The sequence below is a fragment of the Panthera pardus genome, unplaced genomic scaffold (genome assembly GCF_024362965.1).
Source record: "Panthera pardus isolate Hobbes unplaced genomic scaffold, ASM2436296v1 HiC_scaffold_21, whole genome shotgun sequence".
Lineage (NCBI taxonomy): Eukaryota > Metazoa > Chordata > Mammalia > Carnivora > Felidae > Panthera > Panthera pardus.
The window spans coordinates 51,137,675-51,151,243 of record NW_026526777.1 but is presented as its reverse complement, the minus strand read 5'-3'; the positions used below and the strand labels follow the sequence as shown (position 1 = coordinate 51,151,243).

The 13,569-nt window shown below is 35.4% G+C and overlaps 1 protein-coding gene across 4 annotated transcripts in view; it reads right to left on the bottom strand.

Annotated features, from left to right (window-relative positions):
* The window catches only part of COP1 (COP1 E3 ubiquitin ligase), a 259,654-nt gene that overhangs the window by 30,057 nt on the left and 216,028 nt on the right, over positions 1-13,569 (bottom strand). The window contains exon 19 of one of the 4 annotated variants that reach the window (XM_019425603.2): positions 10,234-11,828. The exons of the other annotated variants lie outside the window; for them this stretch is intronic. Within the exon in view, the coding sequence (XP_019281148.1) occupies positions 11,814-11,828 (15 nt within the window). The 3' untranslated portion in view covers positions 10,234-11,813. Of the gene's footprint in view, positions 1-10,233; positions 11,829-13,569 lie in introns of those variants that run through there. 4 annotated transcript variants of the gene reach the window in all.

The following is a 13,569-nucleotide window of genomic DNA, read 5'->3' as shown; positions in this document are numbered from 1 at the left end:
GTCTTTTGTAATTGAGATTACTTCTGTCACTCAACTAAATGACTACATGTGGTATGGTGGGGAGGGGTGATTATAGATGAACATACATTATAAACCATATTTTGCAAAAGGTAATTATCCCTAAAATGTTATACGAAATAAAAGGCCTATTACTATTAACACAGTTCTGAAATATGCTGACAATACACAAATTTAAATAGCAAGAAGTCTAAGATAATTAAAAGTGAACGTTAAAACCCCATATATCTGTAGAAGTAATGCAAGTACTAAAAACTAGAGAGCTGAGCTTAGAGATGGAGAAAGCTGGAAAGAGCAATGCCCCTATGATTGCAAAAAAAAAGCTCAACTACTGCTAATTAATGACATTTATTGAACCTATTAAAGAACTGAATCACAGGCGAAACAATCTAAAACCAGAAGAAACTGGCACCTGCATGGAGAGAGAATACCAGAGTACGGTAAAACCTGGGATGTGAGCAACTTGTTCTGCAAGTGTTCCGTAAGACGAACATTTTTAATAAATTTTAACTTGATAAATGAGTGAGGTCTTGCAATATGAGTAGGACCTGACACCAAATGTCACATGATCACAACTGGGCTGATGGTTCTCTCTTTCTCTCCCTCTCTCCCTCTCTCCCTCTCTCTCTCTCTCTCTCTCTCTGTCTGCAGGACTGTGGGTGATCATTTCCCATGCTCAGATGCTTGGTCTCAGGCTGTGGTGTTTGGCAGAAATCAGTGATTTTTCAGAACGTTGGAAGGTGCCCACAACTGGCAGTAGTGTACTTTTTGTCACTTCAAAGCACTTATGGGCAGTCCCTTGTTTTTCTGTACAAGAGTCAGTTTAGGAATGCCTTGCTTCATTCCAGGTCAGGCTGCCTGCAGATGTAGACCCTTTTCCCTGCTGTCTTATTGCCAGTTACATTAAATACAGCATATGACAAGAATTGATTCATACGGTACTGTAGTCAACATCCATGTGAGCGTATACAGTGGCCCCCACGCAGAAAAAGATTCCAATGAGCCAGTAGATAGCAGTGATTCCGTTAGTGATAGTGGAAGTCGTCCTACACAATAACCCTCCTCTCTTTTGTCTCCCTCATACCAGCCACAAAGGTTTTCAAAGGTAAGTGCAGGTTAATTTGTTTATTCTTACTATTTTGTATTTTATTATTTTGTCTTATATTACAGTATTTAATCCTGTTTATATGAATATTTTTAGGTTACAGAACAAATCATCTGAGTTTCCATTATTTCTTATGGGGAAATTCGCTTTGATATACAAGTGCTTTGGATTACCAGCATGTTTCCAGAAGGAATTATGCATACAAACCATGGTTTTACTGTATTTGCTTACCTGAAACAGAAATAGCTGGACAAGCCAGTGGGAAGATTAAGTTAGCGTTTAACAAAATGCTACAAGGTGGCTAGCACAAAAGTATGAGGCCCCTGCAGCCATAAACACTGGGAGAGGGGTGCAGTGTGCTCTTCCAAAATTTTCTAAAATCTTGGAAACACAACCATTTCCTAAAGCCATTGTTAAGAAAATACATACAGTAACAGTACATTTTGCATGATCAGTTACACACGCTAATTTTCAATAAGATTCTTTGTGGTATTTTCTGTTGTGCTATCTTAAAGTTCACGTATTCTCCCCTCAGATTTGTCAGACACACACCTACTATGTCCTCTAAAGAACAAAAGCTTTAGTCTGTAGAGAAATGGATGGGGAGGAGGGGTGGTCTGAGGACACTGGTAGAAAGTAACTGCAGTTGAGGGAGAGGAACAGAAAACAAAGTGTTTTACTCTCAGGGGGAGGTCAGAAACATATGCTAGCATGACATTTAGAAGATGGGCAGAAAGAACTGTGAAGTCCACAACTCCAAGACCTAGGTTCATAGGACCAAACTTGGACTGAGGATTAATCCAAACTTCAAAGAATGTCCTTCCTCTCATAACCACCCCACCACATAAACAAGCACTAAGAAATAAAATTAGAAAGGAATATAGCAAGGATTACTACAAGAGACAGATTTGTTCCGGGAAACAATGCAAAGAGCAGACCAAAACCTCAGCAGAGAACACACTGAGAAAAATCCTCTGGCAAAGCAGCCAATATTCTACACACAAAGTATCACGAGAATATGGTGCTCTGAGGGTAATCATAGCAACAAAAAACTTCAAAACAACCTCAATCATGACTACATTAACACAACCCCCACAATGAAGTCTGTGAGAATGAAAAGCAGGCTCACCCACAGCATAAAAAATATTTCCCTCAGTACCTACTGTCCCACACAACGCATGGCTTTTAACCAAATATGACAAGGCATTCAGGGAAAACCAATCGGAGGAGACAAAGCAATCATTAAACTAAATTCAGTATGACACAGATGTTGGCACTATGTGAAAGTAACTATCATCAGTGCATTAAAGAAAAGAGTCCAATGAAAAAGGTAGAAAATGTGTAAGATCAGATAATTTCAGCAAAGAGACTTAAACTATGAGAAGGAATCAAACAAATGGTAGAAACCAAAAACATAGTAACAGAATGAACAATTCCTTTAATGGTATGATCAGCAGACTTGACAAATCTGAGGGAAGAATACGTGAACTTGAAGATAGGACAACAGAAAATACCACAAAGAATCTTATTGCAAATTAGCATGTGTAACTGATCATGCAAAATGTACTGTTACTGAATATATTTTCTTAACAATTGACTTATTAAGTTTCCCAAGAAACTTGTTTTCAAGATTAATACATCAAACACTCAGGTAATAATGCAGAATAGACAATTATTTACACTACAATAAAATAATGTTCCATTTACAAAAATAGAAATATAAAAAATTATAATTAAATTTATAAGCAAACTATAAGAAAATTTGTAATTAAATAGTTCTACATCCTTTTTTTTTACTACTTCTTACCCATATCACATGAAAATTTTATTTCATATTCTTTCTTTAGATTCTCTATAAATACTTTCAGATCTACCACCAGACATACTGACTGTCAACAAACTGTGAGAAAGAGTAAACCAATTATGGATGCACTCCTTTTATTTCAAATTTGGATATTTTACTCTAAACAATTCCTCCCATAAAGTTCATGTTAAAAGTTAAACATTTTTTACACCTATTCAAAGTTATACTAATAACTCATGGCATACCCCATAAAACATACCTTTAATAAGGTAGCTGATACACATAAACCCCGTTGAAACTTCTTTTCGTAAACAGATTTAATATTTTTAGATGGGATAAAGGTGTTTTTATAATCCTATTTACCTCTTCTTCCTTTTTATTTGTGAGATTACATGCAGATTATTAGCAATTATTATGGAGTTATTTTTTTCTTTTTAATGTGTATTTTGTTAGAATAGGAATTCATGAGACTTTTTTAAATTTTTAAATTTTTTTTAACTGAAGTGTAATTAACATAACAGTGTTATATTAGATTCAGGTATACAATATAGTGATTCATCAATTCTATATATTACTCAGTGTTCACAATACGCATACTCTTAATCCCCTTTATGTCTTTCACCCATCCCCCACCCACTTCACCTCTGGCAACTACGTTTAATCTCTGTATTTTTTTTTTTTTAATTTTTTAATGTTTATTTTCTTTTTGAGAGAAAGAGAGAGTGAGCAGGGGAGGGGCAGAGAGAGAGAGAGACACACACACAAACACACAGAATCTGAAGCAGGCTCCAGGCTCTAAGCTGTCAGCACAGAGCCCGACGCCAGGCTCGAACTCATAAACCACGAGATCATGAGCTGAGCAGAAGTCAGAGGCTCAGTTGCTTCTGACTTCAGCTCATGTCAGGATCTCGTGGTCTGTGAGACCTTTTTATAAAAGCCCAAATGTCCACCGACGGATGAATGGATAAAGAAAATGTGGTATATATACACAATGGAGTACTACTCAGCAATCAAAAAGAATGAAATCTTGCCATTTGCAACTACGTGGATGGAAATGGAGGGTGTTATGCTAAGTGAAATTAGTCAGAGAAAGACAAAAATCACATGACTTCACTCATATGAGGACTTTTAAAGAGACAAAACAGATGAACATAAGGGAAGGGAAGCAAAAATAATATAAAAACAGGGAGGGGGACAAAACAGAAAAGACTCTTAAATACGGAGAACAAACTGAGGGTTGCTGGAGGGGTTGTGGGAGGGGGTATGGGCTAAATGGGTAAGGGGCATTAAGGAATCTACTGAAATCATTGCTTCACTATATACTAACTTATTGGGATACAAATTTTAAAAAATAAAAAATAAAGTTAAATCAAAAAAAATTAAGAAAAAAAAAAGGTAACAAAGCAAACCGAGGCAGAGTGATTTGGTTAAGTTTCTCACTCTCTTAGGTAACATGAATCTAGAGTGGAAGTAATAAAAGAAAAAATGAAAGGATTAAAATAAAGAGCTTCTAATACACTTACTCTGTGACTTCTTTGTTTCATTTTAAGTTTGCGAAGCTATATAAAAACTAAACTTCAGATCAAGAGCAGAAAACTAACATAATTTTTAGTAATTGGTATTGCTAGTACAATTTAATGCATAGCCTTATCAAGCCAACTTGCCAGACTACATTTCATAGCACTCATTTTTAATCATTAATATTTTGATCCCCTTTAGAAATCTAATAAAAGCAATAAGCTCTCTAGAAAAATAATCACATGGACAGGCAAACTTTTTCATATGCTTTTAGTGGGTCAAATAACATCCTAAAAAAACCTTGTGGGGTAGGTAACATGAATTCCAAATTTTTACTAGACAAATTTGATTTGTATGAGACAAAGCAAAGAGTCCCAAAGGACCATTAAGAGGAAGCAACTAAGCAACCGCTAATCTAATTAACACACATATTTAATAAGGAGCTTTAAAAAAAGAATTCAGTCCAGTAAAACTAGTCAATCGCATCAACTAAGAACTAGTCTGAAGTGTTAGAATTACCATCCATTCTATTTCTTTTAGTATTTCAACATTCACAGAGCTAAAATGCAAGGCTACAGTTGCACAGTTAGAAAATGGGGATGCTACTGCATCGATGCTTCCATTTTACATGTAGGTTAAGTTGTACAATCAAAACTTCACAGCAGTGTTAGGGAAAAAAGCATCAGTCTATTATTTTTCCTATCTCATAATAATCCTTCAAAATATTAAGTTATTAGAACCGAAGCTTTTCATTAGAGGAACATGAGAGGAGCAGATGTTATTAAGATGCAATATAAATCCAAACAATAACTTCCCATTAACCTGTGGTAATTAAGAGTCTATCTGAACACTTACTAACAATGTGAAGCTGCCAAAATCAACGCAAAACACAAAGCAGTAATTAACAGTATTAGAAACATTACAGTAAGAGTAAATTAGTAAAGAATATGGGAACAAAAAATGTTCAAATTTTAGGGAGATTTAAAAAAATGAATTGGTTTTTTTTCTTGCCACTGTTATTTGTAAAATAGTCATATTGAGAAGTACAGTCCTCGAAAGGCGTTACAATTTGTTCAATAAGGATTTCTAAATAACGTCTAAAAAAAATCCCCCCTACAAAGCTTGTTTCTGCATGTTTTCAACATCAGGAAAGTTTCTCGTCTAAGGTAAGTTATGTCTAACTGGCAGAGGGATTCTCTGCTGGGGGCTAGTGCACACCCCAGAAGTAGAGGCAGTTATACCATCTGTGAATTTAGAAGCTGAATCAAGAGAGAAATAATGCAAACCAAGGAGTTTCTCAATGTTCTCATGAGTGGACCTATATGTAAACTATATGGTCTAACGATAAGCATGTCAGTTGGGTTTACATATGGCCACTGGGCAACAGAAATCTGGTCTACAACCCCTTCAAATTAAAGAGGGAAACTGAGGCACCTGGGTGGCTCAGTCGGTTGAGCATCCGACTTCAGCTGAGGTCATGATCTCACGGTTCGGGAGTTCAAGCCCACATCGGGCTCCGTGCTGACAGCTCAGAGCCTGGAGCCTGCTTCCAGATTCTGTGTCTCCCTCTCTCTCTGCCCCTCCCCACTTACACTCTGTGTCTCTCTCTCTCAAAAATGAATAAACATTAAAATAAAAATAATTAAAAAAGAGGGAAATGAAATTCAGATAAGTTAGGTGACTTACCTACATGCAAAAAGTTAATTAACTGCTATAAGTCTTCATCCCTTTAAAGAAATAGTAGATCCTGCAAATTTAACTTCAAATATACCTCCCAAATTCTTGGACCGAGGTGAAGCTCCATCACCAGTGCCTTTGTACTCTTGCCTACCACATCTGTTTTTCTGTTAATTAAACTAAAACCACTAATCAAAAGTTGAAGTCAATCACTTTTCTTAAAGTCCTTTATATAGTTGCACAGAAAAAGTTCAAGGTTCTTAACACAGTCTAGAATGACCCTTAAAAAAAAATTGTTCTTCATCTACCATTTCGTGTTTCATCTCCCACTAGTCCTGTTACATCCTAGCAGCTCCAAACACACAGGGCTCTTTCAGACTCTTAAGCTTTTGTACCTGCTGTTCCTTCTACCTGGAAATATACCTGGAATAGATTTGCATAACTTACGCAAAATACTAAGATAGGAAGGCAGGGGAGATGCTCAAATGTTAATTTTCTAACTTTTACATATTATTACTAGCAGTACTACCATTTACTGAAAAGTTACCATGTATGAGTGTTTCATATGCATAATGTCATCTGCTTCCTAACAACACTTTACAGTATTTAAATATTCGTATTAACTCACTACAAAAATGAGGAAGTAAACTCAAAAAGGATAAGGAATTTTTCTAAGGTGTCACAGCTAGCAACAGAACCAAGGTTTATAACTAAAAATCAGATATACCTCATGTCCCTCTTCTCACCTCGTCAGCTCTTACCTTCATCGCCCCATCCCAGACCATCAGTGCCTGTCACGGTTAAGAGGAACTACAGTGTAAAAACTGCTCTGTTTTTCTGGAAATCAAAATAACAGTAGATATCAAAAGCTAAAAAATATTCTGAACCCTTTCATCTAGTTTTTCCCTCACTTACAGGATTTTGTATTACAAATACTGCAAGAGAAAAGGGGAAAAACAATACGCCCCAAAACATTATGAACTTATAACTATGAAAAACTTAAGAGGCAGCCTAAATGTTTAATAATAAAAGACAAACAGTAATTCATAATAAATGCAAATGCCTTCCACTAACATTATGATGTAAAGAGAGAAAATACTTAGATGTAACTAGTGTAAAAAGCTAAATACAAGATATGTTTATAATGTAAAACTATTTAAGAAATGTAGGCCGAAGACTGGAAGGACAAACATCAAAACATTAACTGCTGTTCTGTTTACATGCTACAATTACAGGTCAATTTTCCCAATTCTCTATTTTCTAAAAGTTCTCTATTAATGAAGAAAAATGTAACACTCCACAGTGGAGACGATGAAGGGATGAAAGAAAGTCATTACGGGCCTCCTGAGTAAGACCTAACTGGATCTAGAGGCCCTAAATGCAGAAGCTAAGTTTATCCTCGGTCAGGCATCACAACAGGCACAGAGGGAAAGCTGTGGTTATTCTGATTGGTTTTGAGTCTTCTGATATATCACTTGTATATTTTAGCAAGCGTAAGAGAAAATTGAATAATTCAAATGCAAATGTTCACGCAAAGAACCAAAACCTCATGCTTATTCTAAAAAGTAATTGCCACTTATCTATCACATAGTAGAACCATGCATGGCACCTAAACTGGGTGAGAGAATTTCTTCCTAAGGGTTTATTCACACCTATTCACAGCGAATAGTTTCACTCTCAATAACTCAGCTTGATGCAAATCTTTACACCTAAAAAAACCCACAGGACATACACAAGCTTAAAAATAACTTATGTTTTTTGATAAATCTCATCCAATAGAAAAAATACTATTTACTATTACTAGTACCAAAAAACAAAACTCTTTCACCCCATGAGTTATAACAAATGGGGGAGGGAGCGTAAAGTTAATACTAGAGTTAAACAAAGACTTAACAAAAAACCAAAAACCAAAAACCAAAATAACCCTTGAGAAGTGATTTTTTTTCTTCATATCCCTAAAATGATGATTTGGAAAGCAGAAAATAAAAAGGAAAAATAAGTAAAAGCATGCCCCTAATGCATAGAAAACAATCTCAACTCTGGTCAAAATTATGTAGTTTTCTTCATTCTGCATCTTCACTATAGAAAGACTGAACCTTATTTTTAAACATGGTGAGGACTCTGATGGAGAGTGTAAAAATCTACAGGGTAACCAGGCTTTCCCTTAACAATAATGACCAGTGAGATCCCTAGAAGGGATCCTACAATTTGTTTTGCTGACAATAACTCATCCTTTCCACTAATAAAGGAAAACACAGTTCTCAGATCTTAAAAATCCTGAGAAATTTAAAAAACTTAGAATTAAAAAGTCTTAAATCTTTACAAAACCGAAAACTTTGAGAAAATGGAAATATTCCTCATAAAACAAGGACTTCTACTGAATTTTGAAGCTGCAGGGCTAACTTACTAATTGGGAGAAGCATAATAAGCCTTTTATTCTTTTCAGAATACAGAATAAAACTGCTTTTAAATATAAATGCTCACATTATCCATTCTTATTAAATGACATTTTGGATTTATCCAAACCATTATAGTTTTCTATTAGCAAACATCAAGGATTATCACATGAATTACAGATTTGTTGTTTAGAAAAAAAACAGTAGGAAAATGCACAGGAGTATGACTTGTGAAACTTAAATTATCCTTGGCTGCTATATATTTCAAAGGTATCTAGATAATCTGGCATGAAATAAAATATTTCACTTTTTACTTATCAGGTGATAATATTATATGAGAATCCCTAAGATATATAATAATTCTTAGCAATTTTTTTTAAAATAAAAAGATAGGGGCACCTGGGTGGCTCAGTTGGTTAAGCAACTGACTTCAGCTCAAGTCACGATCTTGTGTTCCTGAGTTTGAGCCTCACACTGGGCTCTCTGCAGTCAGCGCGGAGCCTGCTTTGGATCCTCTGTCTCCCTTTCTCTGCCCTTCTCCACTCTGTGCTCTCTCAAAAATAAACAAACATTTAAAATAAAAAATAAAGGGGCGCCTGGGTGGCTCAGTTGGTTGAGCGTCTGGCTTTGGCTTCACAGTCTGTGGGTTCGAGCCCCGCATCAGGCTCTGTGCTGACAGCTTACAGCCTGGAGCCTGCTTCGAATTCTGTGTCTCCCTCTCTCTCTGCTCCTCCCCCACTCATGCTCCATCTCTCTCTCTCCTTCAAAAATAAGTAAAAACATTAAAAAAAAATTTTTAATAAAAAATAAAAAGATAAACTCTTGGGCCTCCTAAAATAAACCAAAGTTTGGAATGTTGTGAGAAATAAAAAAACACTATAAACAAAGGCAACTACTACTATCTTGCTTTCCAAATCTCTACAGAGCAACTCACAAAGATACACTTGGTGTATCACAAAGCCACAGCTCTAGATACTTAGGATTTAAAAAAGTAAATTAACAAAAAGGAACTAAATCTTGAAGTCAGATTTACTTTCTATATAATCTATCCCGAAAGCTTCCTACTTCTATCAAAGTTGAAGACCTTGAAGACAGGGACGCCTGGATGGCTCAGTCAGTTAAGAGTCCAACTTTGACTCAGGACATGATCTCATGGTTTGTGAGTTTGAGCCCTGCTTGGGCTCTGTGCTAACAGCTCAGAGCCTGGAGCCTGCTTCAGATTCATTCATTCATTCATTCATTCTCTCTCTCTCTCTCTCTCTCTCTACCCCTCCCCCATTCACACTCCATCTCTCTCTCTCAAAAATTAAACATTAAAAAGAAAAAAAAAAGATGGGGGCCACCTGGGTGGTTTAGTCGGGTAAGCGTCTGACTTCCGGCCATGATGTCATGGTTCACAAGTCTGAGCGCCACATTGGGCTCTGTCTTAACAGCTCAAAGCCTGGAGCCTGCTTCAGATTCTGTGCCTCTCTCTCTGCCCCTTCCCCACTTGTGTGCCCAGACACGCACGCACATGAGCACTCTCACTCATTAAAATAAATAAAAACATTTTTTAAAAGTTAAAAACAAAAAAGACCTGAAGACAAACATAAGCATGATAAACTGTCTATTTAATTCTCAACAGTGTGTAAAAAGTCTGGTCATTTAAACCAAATGTTTCAGATTTATTATCTGCCTTTATCTTTACCTTTTGGTTAGCTATCACAGTTCAAATAAAGAATCTTTTATCCAAGTTAATCTTATCTAGAGTAAAACAAGACTAATAAAAATAGCCCCAAAATGAAATAGCTTCTTTACAGTAATTATAATAGATTGACTTTTCTTTAATCTATATAATCAAATTATTTCTATGTTCAGCAGTAATAACTTTATCCCATCCCGGAAATACCAACACCAACTTCTGATAGTTTATTTGAAAAAAATACATAAAATGGGATTTAAGAAATAGTGGAAGGGAGATCTGAAACGCACAAAACCCTGGAGTGATCACATCAACAGAGAGCTGTCATGAGAACAACAGGAATTAATGTGAGACTAGAGAAGTAAAATACAAGCATATATTTCTTTTCCTCAGATAGTATGCAAGTTTGAATTAGCAGGAAACACTTTTCTCTTAAACGATTCCTGTCCTTGGTTCATTCTGCTTTGAGTAATAACTAAGTAAATTTTTATTCAACTAGAAAATAAATAACCATGGTATTTCATACATACATTTTAGCATATAAAACCAACTTAAGTAGTGTTCATTAAAAACTTTTAAGTCAAGGAAATGATACTCAATATTCACTCTCTGGCCTTCTACTACTTCTAATATAGAAATTTGGTAGGAACTATCCAAAGATAAACACTTAGAAACCAAAGTTAATCTCTTCCCATCTCAAAATATTTTAGACAATTTAAACTGTGGTGGGGTATTACTGAAAAAATTATTCATATACATATTGTTTCATGTTTATTTTTGAGAGAGCATGAGCAGGGGAGGGGTTGGGGGGGGGGGGTCGGGCAGAGGATCCGAAGCAGGCTCTGTGCTGACAGCACCGAGCCAGATGGAGGGCTCGAACTTACAAACTGTGAGATCACGACCTGAGCCAAAGTTATATGCTCAACCAACTGAGCCACCCAGGCACCCCTTTCATTTTTTAAATTATTTATAGGTTAATGGCATAATTCAGAATGCACTCTCAAATTAATATTTTTTTTCTCTTATACAAAGTAAAACAAAAAAAAAAAACAAAAACCAAGTAGCTTAAAGATTTCTGTCAATTCTATGCTTCAAAATTGGCATACTTTAGAAGGACAAACACTATTTCAAAAAAATTGTTTAATGAGACAAATTGTAAAAACCATTTTGATGTAGGTCAAATTCCATTACAGTACATAAAAATTAACAATAATGATATATTTAAAATGTTGATTAGCAGACCTGCTAAAATTTTGTTGATTGCATTACAATATTCACTGTAAAATATCTAATGCAACAAATGTTTTCACAGAAACTGTCCATACGGTAGTGGACATTAAGGTTAAGGAATATTTACACTTAATGAAATTTACTTAGAGAATAAATAAATTACAGCTTTGCTTCAGTTTTCCACCACCTTCTTGATTCCTCTCTTTTCTACTTTCCCACCCCACTCTAGTCTGGACACTAAGGGAAGAGTGGAGCACTTAGGAGATGTGAGCCACAGTCTTCCTGGAAGTCAGGGTCCACGCTCAGAATCTTCTTTCCTTCCACGCCCAAGACAAGAGTTCATTCACATTGGCCCTCTTCCAGTCAGGAAAATTTTCTAAAGTGTTATAAATCATCCAGCTAGAGAAAAGAAGAAAGGAAAGGAAAGATAAAAGGAAAAAGAGAAACAGAAATGAAGAAAGAAGAGAAGAAAGAAAAAGAAGCTCTTGTGTTGTCTTCTCCATGTTCGTTGAAGAATTCAGGATCAGAAATAGCTTAGAAGTGTGAGAAGTTAATATGTATTAAAGACTGGTGTTTTTTTAATTAAAGAAAAGAAAAAAGACTATTATCTTTTATTTGTCTCTTCCCAAGGGGATAATGGAGTAGCAAAATCTAACAGATATTAGATATTCATAATTATAATTATTACCTTGTTAGCAGATGCTATTTCTGTCTCTTGGTTACTATGTCTAACAAATCTCTTTCCAGTGGTAACATAAATCATCTGTTCCCAAACCTGAATATTCATATAATTTTCTAAGAAGGCCTGGGGAAGTTTTTAATACAAATCTCTACCATGCTTCCTTCCTTCTCCTAAATAGGGCTTCATGGGTCTAAGAATACATATGTTTTGTTTGTGTGTGTGTGTGTGTGTGTGTGTGTGTGTGTGTGTGTATTTTTAAGATCCCCAAGGTGATTCTGATAATCAGTCAGGTTTGAGCATCACTGGCATAAATAAATTTTATTATAGATGCATTCTGCACTTTCATTAGAAAGCAGAATGGCTTTTTACATGTGCTTTAGTTTTGTGCAATCTGCTGCTTTATACACAGTGTTTACTAAGTCAGGGAGGGATGCCTATCTCTTAGATAAAAACATATGAATTGGAAAAGTAAATATGTTAAATCTTTTTGGAAGAAGACAAAATTGTAAAATAGTAGCAATGTTGAAAGGGAAGGAAGAACAGGCTATAAATCTAACAAAATATTAAGCTAATAATAAATACCAACTTTTGTATAGTCCCATGTACTTTAAAATTTTCATTGCTTTGAAAATAAGCAAAAGCCTGAAAGTTATCCCAAGGGGCAGACTGGTAATTATGAAATAATTATAAAGGTACCCATGAATGCTGATGTCAGGAAAACTAGTTTTCTTAAACTGATGTAATCTTGATATTACCACTGAGTTTCAAGGGAGTCTAATAGATGTCAGAAGTTATCTCCCACCTCTACTCCAACATTTCTTTGGTTCCAAAATTAGTATTTAATTAATTATGCAACAAGCAAGATAAAGGACAAGCCTGAGAGAATGTATCATTCATTACAAAAATCATATACTAATTACACATTACGTGCAAACAATTTGCTTAGTGCTAAGGATAATTAAAAATGAATGACACTAATAACAAACATTTATATAGCTCTTACTCTCTGCCAAAAGCTATTCTAAACTCTTTATGTACATTAACTTACTTTAACTTTATAATAATCCTAAGAGATAGGTTATTATTATCATCAGTACTTTATAGATGAGGAGGGGGGTGCCTGGCTGGCTCAGTCTTTAGAGTGTGCAACTCTTAATCTCGGGATCAGAGTTCAAGCCCACAGTGGGTGTGAAGCCTACTTAAAAGAATATTTTTCTAAATACGATGAGGAAATTGAAGCAAGGGACAGTTGAGGAACTTGAGTAAGGTCACAGAGCTACTATGTGGAAAATGTGATTGAACCTAGGTGGCCTGGTTGCATAGTCTATGCTGTTGTTCAATACAGTAGGATGCCTTTTTTCAAGTTCACAGGCTAGCAGGGAATAAGAGACATGAATATAATTAATACTACAGGTATTATATTATTCAGCAAATATTTTTTTAATGCTATTATTTTTT